Raw genomic sequence first — 15,375 nt, 5'->3', positions numbered from 1 at the left:
TAATTAGGCTTTTTAAAGCCTCTAGAGTACTTTATATAGACTATTTCGTCTAAAAGGCTGTTTGTAAAGGCGTTTACAGCATCTAGCTGTATAGCTTCTAGGTTAAATTTAGCTAAAATAGCTATAATAAGCCTAAAGCTTCTAGCAGCTAGAGTAGCTGCATAGGTATCTTTTTTATTATAAGGTTGTTAGTCCTCTCTAACGCATAATCTAGCTTTTAGCTTAACTAGATAGCTGAATTTATCTAGCTTATACTTAAAGACCTAAGTAGTATCTAGGGCTTTAGATATAGCAAGATTTTCTTAAATAAGCTCGAACGTTCCTCGCTGCTAATTTGTACTAAATTCTTGTTTAGCGGCTTTTTGAAATTTCTTGCCGAATCTATAGTGCCTTAAATCTGACTATTTTAGCGGTTCAGGGGGCAAATTCGATATATAAAGGCTCTCTTTAGCTCCTTGGAAGAAGCTGCTTATATAAGCTTGCTTAGTCAGCCCTTTAGCTGCTAGCGCTATTTCCCGATTCGGTTTAGCCGCATCGCTAGCCTGAATTGCTATATCACTAGCCTGAGCTATATCGCTAGCGTTATTAGCTATATAATGCGATGCAGGGCTTAAATAGCCGAATTAATCCGTGATATCAGGTAGTCGCTCGGATAATTAATCTTCCGGTTCTAGCGGCTCCTCGGATAATAGTTGATCCGGCCGAATAGGTGGTTTTTCTATAGTTATTTAACCGGATAAAGGTTCTTCCGATCGACTAGAGTGTTGGATAGGCTCTTCAAGGTGTGTAAAATCCTCATATTCATCCTTATCTTCGATATGAGCCGGCAGTATCATGGTCTGAGCTATGCTCGACCCTAATGGAAGCGCAGCAATGGATGCACTGCACTGCAATGCGCGATAGAGGGACAAGCCCGTGCAAGGGACCTATATAGTGCCAGATTGAGCAAGCTGTGGACAGCTTGTTTAATACGTACTCTTTTGACTCAACGGTCAAGGGCTCCAGCATCGCTGGGATGACTGCGGCTGGCACCCGCTATTGCCCAATAGGGCTAGTCCATCACATTTGAACAAGCTTCCTAGGGTCGCAGGTTCGAGCCGCACGAAAAGTGCGAGGGATACTCAACCTGGGCTCACAAGGGCGATGCCGCCACCCTGCCCTTGGGGGGTGAGAGGTATAGGAGGCACAGAAGGGGGCTATATCATGGTCTGAGCTATGCTCGACCCTAATAGAAGCGCAGCAATAGATGCACTGCACTGCAATGCGCGATAGAGGGACAAGCCCGTGCAAGGGACCTATATAGTGCCAGATTGAGCAAGCTGTGGACAGCTTGTTTAATACGTACTCTTTTGACTTAACGGTAAAGGGCTCCAGCATCGCTGGGATGACTGCGGCTGGCACCCGCTATTGCCCAATAGGGCTAGTCCATCACAGGCAGATGGATTTCTATCCGGCTTTTAATAGGTTTAGGGCCCCCTATAGGGTAGATAGATGACTCATCAAAAGTCACATCCCTGACCCTTCTAACTTCGTTGCTAGAAGGTACCCAAATTCGGTATATATTTATTGAATTATAGCCCACTAAATAGCCTATTTCGGCGTGGGGTTCTGTTTTTAGGGCTTGTTTTTGATGACCTTGCATAGCTTGCTTAGTAAGCGGATAAGCCTTGCAGCTATAGGCCTTTAAATGCCCTATATTAGGTTTTAGATAGTTAGTATAGCTAGTATCTAGCTTATTTTCAGCTAGATAAGCATGTAATCTTTCGAAAGGTGTAGCCCAATAAGCGTTTTTAGGTTCTTCGTTAGGATTTTTAGGGTTTTTAGATATATAACGTCTTAGGGTTCTATTGTATAAATAGACGGCAGCTAACTAGAATTCAGGCTATAATTCAGAGGGTAAATTTAAAGATAGCCTTAAAACCCTAGCTTTAGTAGCTATAATACCCCCTAACCGTTCTGCAGGGCTATTTTGAGCAGAGGTATAAGGGGCTGTAGGCTTATCTATAATGCCGGTTTCAGCTAACTAAGCACTATAATCTAGTTGAAGGCCTAGATAGTTATCTCTGTAAATAATACAGATATTCTGCTAAAATTATGTCTTTATAAGGGCCTTTAGAGCTTTTAGGGCTTAGGGCCTCTAATATAGCCTCTTGTGTTATTAAATATAATAGATAAATAAAGATAATAGCAGTATAGCTATCTTTAGCTAATAATACTGCATTTTAACTATTATAGGCCTTTTCAAGCTGAAATATATTAATATAAAGCCTATAGAAAGGCCTAGAGCTCTAAATAGAAGGCCTTCTAGATATAATTCTAGTTGCCTTAGCTAGAGAGCATTTTTTACATTTAATAGTAGAAGGGCCTGTAATTTTAGTCCCTGTAGTAGCTTCTATAAGGTGTTCTAGGGTATCTTTATCTAGATAACTTAGGCGTTAGTGCTAGCATTCGGCAGATGCAGTTGTTAAAGTAATAAGTGTTTTTAAGTTATAAAAGCTAGCTGTAATAGCATTTTTAGAAGGTTCTGTTAAGGACTAGCCTTATAGGCTACTGTATGTAAGCATTACTAGTATTAACTATAAACTTAAGGAGAGAAAAGAGTCTAGTAGCTAAGTCCTAATTATAGCCTGCCTCTAATAGAAGGTCTAGGCTTGTTATATTTGTGTGAAAATTCAGTATATAGGCTGTATTTTGTAATATAAATAGCCTATCTAAGGTTTTTAGCTGAATTTTGCCGTAACCTTTAATTTTTAAATAGCTAGTGCCTAAAAAGGCAGTATCTTGTTAAATAGAAGGTTTATATTTAATAAATTAAGCTTTATTATTGCAAATATATATAGTAGATCTACTATTAAGAATAAAAGAGTTCTTTAGTAGATAAATAGTGTTATTTTCGTTAATATAATTCGTAGAAATAGTTGTAGATATAAGTATATCCTTAGTAGTAGCTTCTGTACTATTATTAGCAGCAAAAGCTACCTCTATAGAATTATCCTTTTCGTTATTAGTGTTTTTAGGTGCATTTTGCATCTTTTTCTTATTATATTTAATAGATCAGTTAATTTTCCCTTATAATTCGGAGTTTTCTTTTAGCTTATTAGCAATATTAGTACTAATAGCTTCCTTAGGCTTTCAATAAGAGGGCCTAATATTAGTATTAAGATAATAACACTAATTATAGTAGTAATATCGACCGCAAATGCATTTAGGTATAGGTTTTCCGTTATTTATAGTATTATTTGTATTATTAAGTTAATTAGGTTAATTAGGTTAATTATATTAATTATTAGAGCTGTTTTTAGAGCTTTTTTCGATAGATTCTTTGGAATTCTCTTAAAAGCTGGCAAAACTGCTCTTTATATTAAAATACTATTGATTTTGTTAATTTTGCTTAATAGAGCCCTATAGGTTTCTAGAACCTCTTTTTCGTAATCCCAAGATGTAGGTTTAATTTAATCTTTTAATAGCTTTAGTTGTATAGCTATATTAAATTCTGTTGAAATAGTATTGTAATAGTAACTAACTATGCTTATAATATGGCTCTGTATGTTATATATAGCTTTTTAATGGGCTAGATATAGCTAAAGCTAAATTTAATAGCTAGCTCTAGTAATATCTAGCTTTTTAAGGTCAGCATTAGTAAGGTCAGCAATATGCATAGCTATAGCGTTAATATCCTTATAGCTAGGCTCTTTAAGCCTTATAAGCCTATTATTATTAGTAGTATGCTTAATATTAGAGTTAATATAGTCCTAAATATCCTAGCTAATAGCAAATTTTTTAATAATAGAAATCTATTTATACTAATTAGTTAGGCCGGTTAAAGTAACCTTTTAGGAAGCCTCTATAGCGTTAGATTCTATTTTAATAGTTATATAGCAATTTTAAGCGTTTTTAGACGTTTTTGCCGGTTTAAATAGCGTTTTTATTAATATAGTAAATTAACATAGATTTCTGTGCAGAAATCGCTCCTTTTTATAGTAAATAGCTTGTTATATAAAAGCTTAGTTAAATAGGCGCAAATAAGTGTAAATTTTGTTAAATAATAATAGAGTTTAGAAAAGTAGGTTCTAGGTAGGTCCTAGGTAGGTTGCTTAATTAAATACTAAATTCTAATTAGTTAGAGGTTTAGCACTAAGCCTAAACAGAAATAGCATATTCCTAATAGAGTATAGTGCGTAGTATAGAGCTTGCAGCAACTAGGCTTATAACTATTAGCTAATTAAGAGACTCTTTATAATATAATAAAGATAATAGATAAAGCTTATATAATCTAGTTAATTACTAAGCATAAAATAATAGAGATTCTTAAGGTATAATAGAAGTAACTTTAGATATAGTATAAAATTATATATAATAGTATATATTAAAGAGTATAGTTATAAAGGCTTAATTTCCTCTCTATCTAGTTAGAGGAAAGAAGAGTTATTTATAGGTAAATTCTATAGTAGAGCTGCCGAATTAAGTATAGATAGTAGCTTAAAATAACCTTAGAGGCTAAAAATAACTCTTATAGCTGCTTTCCTGCTATAAAGTAGATTAGTCTTTATAGCTTATTAGTCTTTTTGTTAAATTCCAGCTAGTATTCCTCTTTTAACCTTATTTATATATGCAAAGAAATGTAGGCATAAAGCATATTAAATCCTTATATATAAAATGTATGTAAACGTTCCTTGTAGGTAATTTGTGTGCTGCAGTTGTTTCCCTTGTTTTTGTAGGTGTTTTTTATAGTAGGCAGTATCTGTCGCTGACATCCTGGTTTGTTTACCAAAGGGATGCATGCAACGACGCCATCGCTTCTCTCCCTCTCGGTCTCTCTTTTGTCTGTCCAGAGGAATTATCAGCGTGTTGATACCATCGACAACGCCTTGCCAAGTCTTTGGTAACCCTACCGTGCGTAACTAACCTACCTAAGTACATGAGAAGGTAGACGTGCATACGATCAACAAGCAAGCTTGAGCGAGCGTGAGGACTGTAATGCGCGCCAGCGTCGCGTTGGGCTGGACATAATTTCCAACGGATAAATCGGTGCGGCGACTCCTTGACCAATCACAATGATATGCATCTCATCATCCGTGCATCTCGGTTACTCCACGGGTTCCAAGCAAGGCAAAGTCGAGCTTCATCACAGCCCAACTACGGAGTATCATCGCGTGGCACCCAAGGAGGAAGAGTGAACCCGTCACCAGACGCTCGCCATGATAATAACCATCGAAGCAAATATCCGCTGCGATTCACACCTCATCTTACAGTCGTATCTCAGCCACCTCCCTTGTCCACTACTGTATAGTAAATCGGCCTTCTTTTTCGGGCTTGCTACAGCAAGGTTTTTAATCGACATCGTTGCTGCCAGACGGGCTGTGGAAGTCGTGGGCCGCACTCATGATGGTAGCATCTGCATAAACTCAAGTGCCTGGGTAGATACCGTTTCTGTTTTGTTTGTTTTGTTTTGTTGAGTTGATTGGCACAAGACGCCACGACAAAGATTGGCCAAGAGTACTCCGTACGTCCCGGGTGGGTCCTTGCCGGTCGTTCATGGAAGGGCGCTGGATCCATTCATTAGTCATCTTTCCAGAAGCTCGTGGCGCTTTTGTGTGGGGCGCCCACTTTATCACTGTGGCTGGCTGTACAGTGACCCAGTCAACTTCTCTCACAAAGTTGGCTACCCGACATCCTGGGGGCTGAGAGCTGCAACTCTGACCCGAAACCATTGACCAGTTTGCGAAATGGATTCAAACGATGTCGGAGCTGTCACAGAGCCGACCGCGCCCGTAGTGCTGTTCAAAAAACGAGGTCCCAAAGGCAAGACGAACATCAGAAAGCGGCCGGCGACACCACCTCCTGCCAACAGCGACAGCGACAGCGACTACACGTCGTCCGAAGACGAATCCGGGCAGCGTGTGAAGAGGCGGAAGAAGAATGCCGCAGTCACGGCCTCCTCCAAAGATGTCTCCGCCGCCGACAAGGACGTGAACGCAACAGTCTTCAAGGCAAACCGCGATTTGCCCATTTCGAGTTCAAACGATGCGACCAAGCAGAGCAACTGGTACGATGATGGCACAAGGGACGAGCTCTCTACGAATAACTTGCTCGGGTCCTCAAAATCAACAGCCAGACTTAGCCAGACTGACGGCGCATACAAGGGCCTGGCGAACCAAACATCCTTCATCCAGAAGAATCCCGATGCGCCGAGGAAGACAGTCGGACCCATCAAGGCGCCAACGAACATCCGAACTATTACTGTCACAGACTTCGCCCCTGATGTATGCAAAGACTATAAAAAAACTGGTTTTTGCGGTTTTGGCGACAACTGGTGAGTGCTTTTAAGCTCCTTGTCCCCCCCCCCCTCCTTGAATCGGCTCGCCGCCAATCGGCCACGAACTTGCTCTAACCACGTGTCTCGGTACAGTAAATATTTGCATAGCCGTGAAGACTACAAGCATGGATGGCAACTTGATAGAGAATGGGATACCGTGACCAAGGGCAAGAAGAGCCTGGCAGGCACTGTCGTTGCCAGCGCAAACCGCGACAGATCCGAAGCCAATGACGATGACGATGAAGATGACGCGCTGCTACAGAACATTCCCTTTGTCTGCATCATCTGTGAAGAATCATACAAGTCGCCCATAATCACGCGATGTGGACATTACTTTTGCGAGCCGTGTGCGTTGAAGCGGTTTCGGAAGGATCCGACTTGCGCAGCGTGTGGCGCCGGGACAAATGGAGTCTTCAACTCTGCAAAGCGCTTGAATAAGTTGCTGGATAAGAAGCGTGAGCGGGAAGCGCAGAGACGGCAAGCAGCTTTAGAGGCCGGCGAAGAAGTTAGCGATCAAGAAGACGAGTGAATGTTGGCCGGGCCGAACATTTTGTACTGATATGTTGCAATGGATTGGACCGCGTTTATCAGCACGAGATCATGATGGCGTGATGGCGGATGGAATCGAGTTCTTTCTTTGTTTCAAGATGTTGAGAAAAACTCTGGGACTAGTTATAAGGGTGATGTATCCATGTATATCAGCGGCGTTCGGCGTGGTAAATCATACGGTTCTTTTCTTTTTTTCCTTTTTCTAATCTTTGCTGTTAAAATACCGGGTAGCGTGACTGCCGACGTGACTTCGTTATCGATAAGATAGATAGCTACCTACCTAGGCATCCAACGCGCGGGGCCCCTGTTTCTGAGGGCAGCAAACCCGTCACAAGACCGTCAAAAATCGTCATGAGCTGGTCAAAAGTCTGACAAGCTAGCTGTCTTGTAATAGCTGATGAGACTGGGGACAAGTCCTAAGAATACCTACCCCTCTGCGCGCGCACCATTGGGTACGTACCTACGGAGTGCTTAGGAACCAAAGAAACCTCCCACCTCTGCTCTGCAGGCAAGGTCTCGATGAACCCCGCCGAGGCCCACCTCGCTCCAATCAGGGACGCCGTCACCCCACCACCCCCTCCATGTGATCCGCCTCGCTGTGCCTGGCAGCTCGTCACTCAGGCGGAGCAAGTCATCAGGCAACTACGTCTTTCGGAGCTGGTCTCTTGTTCATCTGCTCACGACCCCCGCGAGATCCTGCCGTCTTTCAAAGCACCGGCTAGAATCCCGGACGTGACATCTCATTTCCGATAGATTCTGCCTCAGCGTGCCGTATCAACCCGACTCCCATAGGGGTGCCTGGCTTTCAAGATAGCTTCTCACCACTCACCACGACACATCTAGCTCCCCGAGCCACGAGGAGCCATGAACTACATACGGTCGACCGTCAATACTCTCCGGGACCGGTACACCCCTGTATCACACAACTCGACATTCCGCCAGACCGGTCAAGTCACCCCGGAGGAATTCATCGCCGCGGGTGACTACCTGGTGTACAAGTTCCCTACGTGGTCCTGGGGCGACGCTGACGCCGAGGATCGCCGGGTGAGCTACCTCCCTGCAGGGAAGCAATACCTCGTCACCAGGAATGTGCCCTGCCACCGAAGGCTGAATGACGACTTCGCCGGAGACGCGGGCCACGAGGAGGCCATCGTCAACGACGGCGAGGACTTCAAGCGCGCGGGAGGCGCGGCGGACGACGACGGCTGGCTACGAACCGGCGGGCTGGCGAGCTCGCAGCCCCTGAAGGCGAGGGACGTCAGGGCGGTCGATGATGCGGGCAACCTGGCCGACACAACAGACCTATCTGATGACATTCCCGACATGGAGGATGAGGACGACGACGACGCCATTATCCGTGACGCCTTCCTCCCGGTCCCCTGACCTCTGCCCTCTTACAGGTGTGTGATGGCTGACCCGCGTCGCTCCACAGCGGACGACGAACATACACTCTGTACATCATGTACTCGCCGTATTACCGGACTCCTCGTCTCTACCTCTCGGGCTACCTGCCCAACGGACAGCCCCTGCCGCCGCAGAGCATGATGGACGACATCGTCGGCGACTACAAAGACAAAACCGTCACCCTCGAAGACTTTCCCTTCTTCGCCAACAACATCAAAATGGCCAGCGTGCACCCATGCAAGCACGCCTCCGTCATGAAGACACTCCTTGACCGAGCCGACGCAGCTCTCCGTATTCGCAGGGACAAGCTCCGGTCCGGCAAGGCCGTCGGCAGCGATCCCGGCATGGAGGGCCTCGTAGACGAAGTAGCCAAGCTAGATGTCAAGAGCGCACAGGAAGCCGCCGACAAGGATGAGTGGGAGGAAGTCGAAGGCGTGGATGCTGACGAGCAGGAAGTCGCCATCCGCGTGGATCAGTACTTGGTCGTTTTTCTCAAGGTTCGTCACGAGCCCATCGCATCTTGCGCATCCGAGCTGTCGAGAAGACGCGTCACGGCCCAAGGTGGACGCGACAAAAACTAATCGATATTTTCCAGTTCATGGCAAGCGTTACACCCGGCATCGAGCACGATTTCACCATGGGCGTGTGAGCAGCATCTACGTGACTGGGCATGCGTGGTGTGACGGGCATGCACGGTCTTTATGCACGGTGCCAATCTCCGCCAGTTACTCGGTTACTGGGTAGCCTTTATGTTTTTTCCCTTGAACGAGTGTTGCGGTATAGATTCATTACATGGCGAACGCTTGCGTATTTTTGGCCTCGGACGAGTATCTCGATTGGACCTTGAGATGCCTTGACGGAGACTTTTGTCACGAGTTTTGCCGCCAAGACAGTTGTCACTCTTGCTGAGGACGAGGATCGCCAAATCTTTGGCTTGGAAAACCAAGTCACTGTTTGATAAAGTCGGATTTTTCATTCTTTTTCCTTTTTATTCTTTTGCAACTCGAATGCAACTCGAAGCTGTCGTATATTCTTGCCCTGATTGGCTAGGGATATGTAACGATGAGAATGAGATATGAACGTGAGAGAAGAATAAACTGAATCGTGCCCTCCAGTCGCACGCCCTGACCTCGAAATGCTATGATGCTGATGAAATGCCACACATCCATCTACCCATGAGTCCCATCCATGCCAACCGCCTACGCAGGCCGTAATAATGAGTCCATGTCAATTGCGCCACTGATGGCGCATGGGGTGAAACCAAGAACAAAGAAATGGGTATATATGGTGGAAGCGTGATTAGACAATGTTTTTTTCCCTTTTTGAAACAAAACCCCTGCGCATCGTCATACAATATTTTCTAGCCCGTTCTGGTTTCGATGGATTGATTCATGCCGTGCCAAACGGAGCACCAAAGTTGCAAGTATTCTTGAACTTTAGCGCAACATCTTGCTCAACGCTGGCCTTTCCTTCGCCGTCATCTCCTCCATCATCGCTTGCCATGTCAGCAGTGGCTTGTTCCGGGATTCCACCATCTTCAGGTGGGAGCTCCTGGAGCACCGCAGGCGGGTTCTGGGTAGCCTCAATCTCCGGAGATTGGAGGACCTTGGGTAATGCGTCCTGACCCCGACTGATGGGATCCAGCCTCTGATTGACCTGTTCCCAAAATACTTCGTCCTGGGCTGGTATATTCTTTATCATAAGCGGTCCTTTGAGATGGACATCGTCAGAAGGCTCCAGGTAGCCCTCGTCATCATGATTATTCCCATCGTCCACCTGCTTGTCGTTGCCGATGTTCTCTTTGCCACATTGGCCTCTGCCATCAGAATGGTCGCTGAGATCTGTGTCCTCATGCTGATCAGCGAACCCGGAAGATGCCCATGCAGTCGGCGTGGTCTCCTGGCTTCTAGCAGCAGCCGAGCTGCTTTCAGTAGCAGTCATGGTGGGAAATAGAGACAGGGAATGGTTTGGTGTGTGCCCAGCGTGCATCGTTAGGCGTCGAGACTCATCGGTTGCCAGCAGTTGCTTTGTTTGGTCTTTTGAGGAAGTGAGAGGAGTGAGACCGGATCGAAGCCGGTCGAGTCGGAACCTTTCTCGTACGGGAATCCCAGTCTTTTGTTTGCGGGGGCTATCCTTGTGAGTGCTTGTCACTGGCTTAGGAGCATGGGGCGGGCTGGGAATGTTGCCGGGCCAGTTACATATTGCTGAGTCAAAGGTTGGTTTTTGAACGGCGGTAGCTTTAATCGGGATACCCTCCAATTTGGGATCTATTTTCTGGATATCAATGATGGGACCATCGACATGAGATTCTGGTGATGAAGAGGAGAGGAAGTCGGTAGCGATAGACTTTTGAGGCACTGTACGAGGACTTAGCGGTATATGAAGGCCGTGTGCAGGAGCAGCCGCAACAGGAGAGGTACAAGGACTAATCCCTTGCTTGGCAAATTGACGAGGACGGCGAGTAGCGCCCTCTAACCCAGGTGGTAAATCGAGGGATGCGGAAGCCTCGCTGGCACTTTGGGCTCCCCGCCAAAAGGATCGAGGGGGAGGAGATATGGTTGAAGGCAGCGAGGGTGAGTTGCTAGTATTTGCCTCCCCACTGCCGCTTTGCAGACTGTTGTGAGGCGACATTAGGCCGGGGTTACGTGCGGTATAGGAGGCAATTGATTTGAGGACGGTGTTCTCCCCCTCCAAACGCTGGATGCGCTCTCTGAGACTTTGTATAAGATGAGACATCTCTGCCCTCTCCTTGAGCCATTGCTCGCTCATTTCGTCAATGACTGACTGCTGGTCCCGATACAGCTGTTCGGCTTTTCGTCGGAGGATATCGAGGTTGTCTCGCTCAACTCTCCAGTTATTAAGCAATGAAGAATGTGCAGACAGTCCGCTATTTAGTCGCGTTGGCGTCTGGGGAGGAATTGCTGCGTCGGCAGACACAGATCTTGCCAGAGCACCTCCAAAGTGCCAGGGGGTAGGCGGTGAGAGCGAGCAAGAATTGGGATGAAAATAAGCACCGGCTTTGCGTTCAGGAGAGTTGGAGGCGGCAGCGGCAGCAAGAGGTGATATAGAGTTGGGCATGTTCAATGGCGACGGCGTATCCAAGGGCATTCCAGCCGAAGCAAAGCTGAAATGTGACGAGTCGGCGCTGGGACGGTTTCTCGGGTGGCTCTGCGTGGCAGGTTCCCGGGTCGGTGGACTCGGGGAGGAAGTTGAGACATTACGGTCGGGTTGGCCGTCGCAGTGATTCGAGGCGTCTCCGGAGGGAGTCATGATTGAAGTTGACTGTGATGCATCAACGGCGGAATGTGATGCTGAGCCGTCGGTTGGGGACGTCGATGGCACCAGAATACAGAAGAGCGTCCCAGATGCGCTTCGTCATCAGGGCAAAGGAGAAGGTCGCATTCGAGACTGTGCAGTCGTAGAACCGAGAGGCGTATTTACTCTCCCCGTGCCCTCGGGGGCCGGGGGAGACAGTCGACAAGTTTTGTATTCAGGACCGAGGTCAAAGCCGGGCGACGACAGCGCAGAGGACGCGAGTAAGCGTGAGAAGAGCAGCAGTAGACGAAGGGCCAAACCGGCACCGAGAGCAAGGACGGGTCGGAGAAGGGCCGACAGCAGGCTGCGATGGCTGCCAGGGCCGGGGAATGGTCTCGTGGCTGGCTGACGAGGCTGGCCGGAATGACGAGGATTGGACGAATGGGCGGCGCCGCTTCGAGTCAGGCTGACAGCAGGTGTTTGGTGATTCTGTGCGACCCCAAAATATGCCGGCGGCCCAGATTGACAGACGAAAAGAATATACGCAGCAGGGAGTATGGAGTAATGGAACTGGCGAGAGGCGACTGGCTGAGACTGGGTGTGTGTGTGTGCGTCCAAGTGGTATTGAGGAAGCAATGGTATTTGTCGTCTTGGCCGAGCAGGCTCGGTATGGAGTACTCGGCACGGAGTATATGAAGAAGAGAAGCTCGACGACGACGAGCTCCTGCAGGGGCGAGATGCAATGACAACGCACGCTGACGGCGGCGTTGGGGTCGAGTAGATATTGAAAGAGTTGAAAGGGTCGTCGACGCAAGACAAGAAGCGAAAGTGACGAGGTGTACTCCGTACTCCGTCCGTGCTCGGGGGGTGAAGTATCGAGTACCGAGAACCGAGAACCAAGAACCAGGGACTTCACAAGGGTACCTGCCTGGTACGTGCGGACTGCGGGCTACTAGTACTCCGTAGTGCGGTGCAAGCGTGAATGAATATTGGACGTGATGAGGAAGGTGAGACCCGGACATTTGGAGCTGGGCGGCAAGCAACCCAACCCAGCGCCGCCAGGGACCCGGCAGTGCAGTGCAGTGCAGAGTGCAGGAGTGCAGGCGTCCAGGACACAGCACGGGAAAAGAGGCGTGTCGGGCGGGCGAGGACAAAGTCACTCTGTACATACACCACTCCGTAGATGTTGACTTGGTCGAATCAATCGATGCGTGGCCCTTGCTGGATGGGGATGGACCCTCACGGCTGGTCGAGTCTGGTCTGTCTGTCTGGTCGGCCCGGAACGATGAACCGCGGTCCATGTGCGCCTGCGCCGGGCTCCATCCAGCCTGCCAGGCCAGGTGCCAGGCTCCAGCGTTGCTCGCGGCACAATTGCCGGGGCATTTACTGCCCATGTGGGCCTCGCCAGGGCCTCGCCAGGGCCTTGATCCTGCATTGGGCTCACCAAGAGCGAAAAGGGCCCCTGGTGCCCCCCCGGCCAGCCAACCACAGCTTGCCATGTCCTCGCCTCGGTTGAGGGTTGAGCTGAACCCTACGACTTCTCCGAGAATGCAGATGACCCGACCATTGCTCGCCTTCCTGACCTGACCTGACCATTGTAGTTGACCTGACCTGACCTTTCCTAATTAGGCAGTATATATCCCGGAGTTAACCCGAACACCTAACCTTAACCCTTACCCTAGCCTTAACCCTAACCCTAACCAGTGCTTTTAAAATTAAGGCCCCACTAAATTCTCCACTAGCAATGGTCAGGTCACCTCAGGTAGGCGAGCAATGGTCGGGTCATCTACACTCTCGACTTCTCCCGTCGTGGGGCGGCCGATCCGTTTTCCACATTCCACATTCCACATTCCATCAGTTTCATCCTCACGTCGCGGATCTGAGTCGGCAGTTGGGCGGATTGCGAATCATCAACGCGTCAACTTCAACTTCATTTGCTGCCGGTCTGTCAATCCGTCGACACACGTGCACTTGGTCATCTGGTGTGATCCGCCTCTGGCCCCCTCCAAAGCCACCCGCAATAGAATAATAAACAGTATGCCGACAACTCTGTCCAACTCCCCATCAACTGGCGTCACCGAGCAATACGTCCCAGTAACTCATGGTTGATCCTTTCAGACGCCCTGGGCTGCCGTTGTTGGTGCGAAGCATCACCCACCACGGTTAAAGCTTGCATCGTCACCACTCGTCTTCGTCCCAATCGGAACCTCGTCCGCCAACCCGGTGCGTCTCAGCCTGAAATATGGCTGCCGCCCCGAGTAGTTACCAGCCCTGGTGAGCGAGCCACTCAATATCTCGTGCTTCCGCAGCTCGGTATTGGCGACGTGGACCCGTGTCAATTTATGCATAACGGACAATTTTCACGGAAAAAAGTGATGCAACGCAACGCAACCACGCCGACATGTCTGGCATGAGGCTATTCGTCTGTTCCGAGAAACCATGCCAGACCACGTCCTTCTTTTCCAATAGTACTTGGCTGAGGCTTGCTGTAGCACAGCACCACTGAAGCCGCCTGCCTGTTGGCCATTATGAGTGAATTTCTTGCATGCTCGACGGCATCGACCAAGGACAAAGAACCAACAGAACGGTCCATCAGATATCAGATGCCAGACCCCCCACCGCATTTCACGACATGACTGACCATGGCTGTCTCGTCTCTGGCCGATGAGCTGGCAATGCAGCTGCTCAAGGTCAGCTAGTTGATCCATCGCGAGAGCCGGGTCCCATGTGAGCCCATGACCGCTTCGAAGCGGCAAACGAGCAAAATTCCCGGCAATGAATCCCACCAGTGGTATATTCTTCGGACGAGCGGCCCCTTTCATCACATGCTTTGTGAGTTGCTGTCCTGTCAACATCGTAGCCAATGTGACGTTCCCTCAATGCGACCAGGCTTGCGTCTCCATCTCGCGTGGCATCGTGCGGAATCACATTTGGCTCAACATGCGCCCTGTGCGGACCCAGACGAGATGATGCCGGTCGTCCTAGGGGAACCCTCTCACAGAGCAAAAGCCGACTCCCCTCTCGGTTCCCATCTAGTCATGTGCCTTATCAAGCACGCGCCGTTGATGCTTCAAGCCCGAGACACGCAAGGGCCTGGGAGACGTGCAGGAAGACGGCCAACAGTGACCTTTTCCCCATCTTCCCAAAGGGCACATTAGTTCCTGCTGCCCTGAGTGCATTTTCCGCCGCGGTTCCTTGTCGCGACGGGGACGAGTCCAACAGAAAAACCACCGGGTTGTTGTTTCCTGAGCAATCCTCGCGCCAACTCTTGCATGTCCTTTTTGGCACTTGAGAGCTCTTGATTCTGTTGCACGACAAGGTAAAACCCGTCTTACTAGACCAGATCTATATAAGAACGTCTTGCAATATATGTCTCTGTGTATATGCTGTATATATAGATACAAATGTTGGTTTTTTTTTAAAAGACAGAAAAAAAGCTTCAACGCTTGATATCGGGGATTTCAAGGACCCTATAGCTGGCCAGGTCCTCCCTCTTGTCCACTCACTCATCACTCATTCGTCAAACACCATCGTCGTCACAAAGGCAGAAAGAGACTTGAGGAACCACCAAATGCAATCAATGAGCACTAATCAATCCTCGTGGTGCGCGTTCCCATCCTTTAGATGTCACAACGCTCGCTCTCTTCTCCGCCGCCCTCATCCCATAGACTGTCCCCCGAGGTCTCCAACTCATCAGCTGCGACATATCCCATGTCTCTTGTGCGATGAGGCACCCACTTCCGAGCAATGCCCTTTTTCGTATCATCTACACGACGCGCCTGATAGATGCAACCACTTCCTGGCGCGTTTCTTGCATGGAGACTTTCACAAATGTGATCTTGTACATGGGA

The 15,375-nt window shown here is 48.3% G+C and overlaps 4 protein-coding genes across 4 annotated transcripts; 3 read left to right on the top strand and 1 right to left on the bottom strand.

Moving 5' to 3' along the window:
• Positions 1-5,726: 5,726 nt before the first annotated feature.
• MAM_01730 (pre-mRNA splicing factor cwc24) lies at positions 5,727-6,845 on the top strand (the record flags this gene model as incomplete). The annotated part of the gene is made up of 2 exons (XM_040820529.1): positions 5,727-6,313; positions 6,410-6,845. 2 exons carry the CDS (start codon positions 5,727-5,729, stop codon positions 6,843-6,845), a joined length of 1,023 nt encoding a protein of 340 aa, XP_040682017.1.
• An 884-nt stretch (positions 6,846-7,729) lies between these two features.
• Positions 7,730-8,248, top strand: MAM_01729 (autophagocytosis protein; the record flags this gene model as incomplete). Its single annotated transcript, XM_040820528.1, has 1 exon — positions 7,730-8,248. The coding sequence occupies one exon, from the start codon at positions 7,730-7,732 to the stop codon at positions 8,246-8,248; it is 519 nt and encodes a 172-aa protein (XP_040682016.1).
• Positions 8,249-8,325: 77 nt separating this feature from the next.
• On the top strand, positions 8,326-8,918 carry MAM_01728 (autophagocytosis protein; the record flags this gene model as incomplete). Its single annotated transcript, XM_040820527.1, has 2 exons — positions 8,326-8,766; positions 8,865-8,918. The coding sequence occupies 2 exons, from the start codon at positions 8,326-8,328 to the stop codon at positions 8,916-8,918; spliced, it is 495 nt and encodes a 164-aa protein (XP_040682015.1).
• A 740-nt stretch (positions 8,919-9,658) lies between these two features.
• Positions 9,659-11,539, bottom strand: MAM_01727 (uncharacterized protein; the record flags this gene model as incomplete). Its single annotated transcript, XM_040820526.1, has 1 exon — positions 9,659-11,539. One exon carries the CDS (start codon positions 11,537-11,539, stop codon positions 9,659-9,661), a length of 1,881 nt encoding a protein of 626 aa, XP_040682014.1.
• Positions 11,540-15,375: the final 3,836 nt, after the last annotated feature.

This window comes from Metarhizium album, assembly GCF_000804445.1.
Source record: "Metarhizium album ARSEF 1941 chromosome Unknown scaffold_2, whole genome shotgun sequence".
NCBI classification, from domain to species: Eukaryota; Fungi; Ascomycota; class Sordariomycetes; order Hypocreales; family Clavicipitaceae; genus Metarhizium; species Metarhizium album.
Note: the sequence above shows the minus strand (reverse complement) of the source record. Positions and strands in the feature narration are given on the sequence as shown.